Genomic DNA, 3,623 nt, shown 5'->3' with positions numbered 1-3,623 from the left:
CTTCCTCTAGCAATTCCTTCAGAATGTGGTGGATGCTTTTGCAGCAACTAGCAGCTGCTCTTGCCCACCGCTAAGAGGTATTAGAAGGAGCAACAGGAACTTGTTAGTGCTTAATAATCTCTTCTCTCTTTCATTCTGTCTCTGGTCAGTGTCTTTATGGGCAGTGCATTCAAACAAGAGGGCATTTTCAGCTTCAATGTTGGATAATAGAAATATTCCACAGGAAGCGACATACCTTCCAAAGTCCCATTCCACTCTAAAGGAATCAGTGGGATCGATGGGTCCCATCTTCTGGCACTGATGGAAATTCTGTGTAAGGTGAGTTAAAGCCAGAGAGTGGGAGTCACAAGTTCATTCTCCTCATTCACTTAAGGGCATCCAGCCTGGCCCCAGGGGGAAGCCCCCAGCTCAGGCGCCCCTTGTCTGGGTGCGCTGCAGCTCTGTGCTGGCAGTGGTGCCCGTGTCTTGGCACCGTCCCGGCTGTGGGGCACTTGTCCAGGCTTCACAGCTCCTGTTCCTGTCCCCAGCCCCTGCTTTGCCCAGAAATGGAAACCTTCCCCCTCAGTCTCCCTATTTCAGACCCAAACACGGAGTTCCTGCTCCAAGGTGGCTCTTCAGGGTCATACTGATGTCATTAGATAACGTGCAGCCCTCCTTACTCCCATACAGTCCCTGTGACACACATCCCTGTGTTTCAGGCACCCCCTGTGCCATCCCTCAGTACTCCATGTCCTCTGGAGAGAGGCCAGAGGGCTGTAGAAGAGGTCCTACATGGGAATGGGCCCATAAGGTCTTCATGAGGGGAGAGGCATGAGGTGGAGGGTTGTGGACAAGGGACAATGATGAGAGGATCCCTATAGGGCCAGAGATATGGGGCTCTTGTTTAGAGTGGGGACGTGGGACCAAGACCAGGTTATGCAGATGGAGACAAGGCCTCAGGGCAGGGGCTGAGGGGCTGCCCATGGGGCTGGCGTTGGGGCCCAGTGTGAGGTGGCAGTGGGAAGGCCCTGCCACGGGCCGGGTCCCCGTGCGAGGGGTGGCCCCCATCCCTGTGCCACTGTGGCCGGTGCCGTTGCAGCTGCTGCGGTGCCCGGATCTGTGCGTGGCGGCCGACGAGGTGGCGCTGAGCCTGTACCGGGCACAGCTGGGCCATGAGCGGCAGGTCCCACGCTGGCTGGCCCTGCACGGCCTGCTCATCCTCTGCGAGGAACCCGCCATGGTGAGTGGACACTCACTGATGGTGCCCGTGTCCGGAGCCCTTCAACCCCCGGCACTGTGAGGAACCGCTGCATGTCTCCCTGCAGGCGAGGAAGATGCTGGAGCTGGTCCCCGACGTGGTGCAGCGGCTGCAGGACGTTGATGGGCAGATGGACACCAAGGCGCTGGCGCTGCTCCACAATGTGCTGCACCTCGCTGACCCACGGCAGAGCGGCCACCTCCGTGTGCAGCTGCCCTGGGACATCCTGCACTTCTTCCTCAAAGTGAGCACAGCGGCAGGGAGCTGCTGGGGCCCCTTCAAGTTCCTGCATCACTGTGTTCAGGTTGCACTAACAATATCCCCTCCTATTAGTGGGAAGAGAGCTCTGGCACTGATAGACATAGTGATGGAAGGCCTCGGGGTCTGACAAGGCTAAGAAGTCTGATCTCTAACTTGGTCTCCCTCCATAATCCAACTCTTGCTTTCTAAAGGGAGCATTGCATAATTAGGAGCTTTTTACACCAGAACTAATGGAGAAGACTTTTCATCAGGTCTTTCTAAGGTGCGATTTCCTAGGCGCATTCTTGACGTCACCTTTGGAAGAAAAGATCGAGAGCGTAGAATCTAATTTATGACCGAGACTGAGGGAGGGATCCAGTCTTAATACAACTTTTGATACAATTCAAGGTACGTTGTGAAAAAAAGCCGACTCAGAAACAGGATGAATGCAAGTACTTGTGCAGCAACATGATAATAATTTATACTACTAATAAAAGTCATAATAAAAATAAGATAAGGAACGATGTCTTGTCTCAGTCAAGGTAAGGGATACAGAAGTAGTCATTTGTGGAGAGACATGGAAATGTTACCATGGCTGAAAAACGTCCATGAAATCATTTTCCTTAGGGCAATCGTGAGCTCCTTATTCCTCATGCTGTAGATGAGGGGGTTCAATGCTGGAGGCACCAGTGAATACAAAACAGACACCACCAGATTCAGAAGTGGGGAAGAGATGGAGGGGGGCTTCAGATAGGCAAATGTGCCAGTGCTGAGAAAGAGGGTGACCACGGCCAGGTGTGGGAGGCACATGGAAAAGGCTTTGTGCCGGCCCTGCTCAAAGGGCATCCTCAGCACAGCTCTGAAGATCTGCATGTAGGACAGCACAATGAAAATGAAATAACCAAAGCATAAAGAGACACTAATACCAAGAAGCACAACTTCCCTGAGGTAGGAGTGTGAGCAAGAGAGCTTAAGGATCTGGGGGATCTCACAGAAGAACTGATCCACCTCATTGCCTTCRCACAGYGGRRTKGAAAATGTGTTCCCAGTGTGCAGRAGRGCATAGASAAAGCYRCTGGCCCAGGCAGCTGCTGCCATTTGGACACAAGCTCTGCTGCCCAGGAGGCTCCCATAGTGCAGGGGTCTGCAGATGGCCACAAAGCGATCATAGGCCATGACTGTGAGGAGAGAAATCTCCCCTCCTAAGAAGAAGACCACGAGGAAGACCTGGACAGCACAACCTGAATAGGAAATGGCTCTGGTGTCCCAGAGGGAGTTGGCCATGGCCTTGGGGACAGTGGTGGAAATGGAGCCAAGGTCAAGGGCAGAGAGGTTGAGGAGGAAGAAGTACATGGGGGTGTGGAGGTGGTGGTTACAGGCTATGGCTGTGATGATGAGGCCGTTGCCCATGAGGGTAGCCAGGTAGATGCCCAGGAAGAGGGAGAAGTGCAAGAGCTGCAGCTCCCGCCTGTCTGCGAATGCCAGGAGGAGGAACTCTTTGAGGGAGCTGCTATTGGACATTGGTTCCTTTGGGAATACTGTTTGAGAAGGAAAGAGAAAAAGTCAAAGTAGGCTGGTCTGAGCCAAAGGCTTTCAGTTTCTCAGCAACCCCCCACATTTCCTCTCTACCTTATTTACGCTCCCTTTCCGCTGCTCTCCTTTGAACTGGCTGTGTCATGTGCTGCATGTGATACCTCATAGTTCCAAAGAAGTTGTTTCTGCTGTGCTGCAGGTGTAAATGGATGTGTCCAATGACCCTTTGATTGTATTTGTGGAGATGCCTGGGAATGGCATCTTTCATTGCTTGGAAGGGACTTGGTGAAGAGACACAGTAGGAATGTTCTCCTTTCAACAGGACCAGAGCTGAATACAGCCCTCACACCAGTCTAGTCTGAAGGAGAAGAGCTTTGTGAGGGATTCATCCCCATCAATCTTTTCCTCCTCAACACAGATATTTCTATCTGAATCTGTCACACCAGATCCCACTCCAGCAAGGGAGAAAAACAGTCAAATGGGAGCAAGGATGGACCTTACCCTTTCTAGATGTCTAGATGGCCAGAAGCAGACCTTATCTTCATGCCACTTTAATATCCGTTCCCTTATTCCAGGCACTGCAGGGAGAAGGAGTAGCTTTGATGCATACAAC

General features: G+C 52.3%; 1 protein-coding gene across 1 annotated transcript; it reads right to left on the bottom strand.

Annotated features, from left to right (window-relative positions):
- Nucleotides 1-2,038: 2,038 nt before the first annotated feature.
- On the bottom strand, nucleotides 2,039-2,998 carry LOC112958877 (olfactory receptor 14C36-like). Its single transcript, XM_026052816.1, has one exon. It carries the CDS (start codon nucleotides 2,996-2,998, stop codon nucleotides 2,039-2,041), a length of 960 nt encoding a protein of 319 aa, XP_025908601.1.
- Between the last annotated feature and the right edge of the window lie 625 nt (nucleotides 2,999-3,623).

The sequence above is a fragment of the Nothoprocta perdicaria genome, unplaced genomic scaffold, assembly GCF_003342845.1.
Source record: "Nothoprocta perdicaria isolate Ctin4 unplaced genomic scaffold, notPer1 scaffold_915, whole genome shotgun sequence".
Lineage (NCBI taxonomy): Eukaryota > Metazoa > Chordata > Aves > Tinamiformes > Tinamidae > Nothoprocta > Nothoprocta perdicaria.
This window is presented reverse-complemented; position numbering and strand designations above follow the sequence as displayed.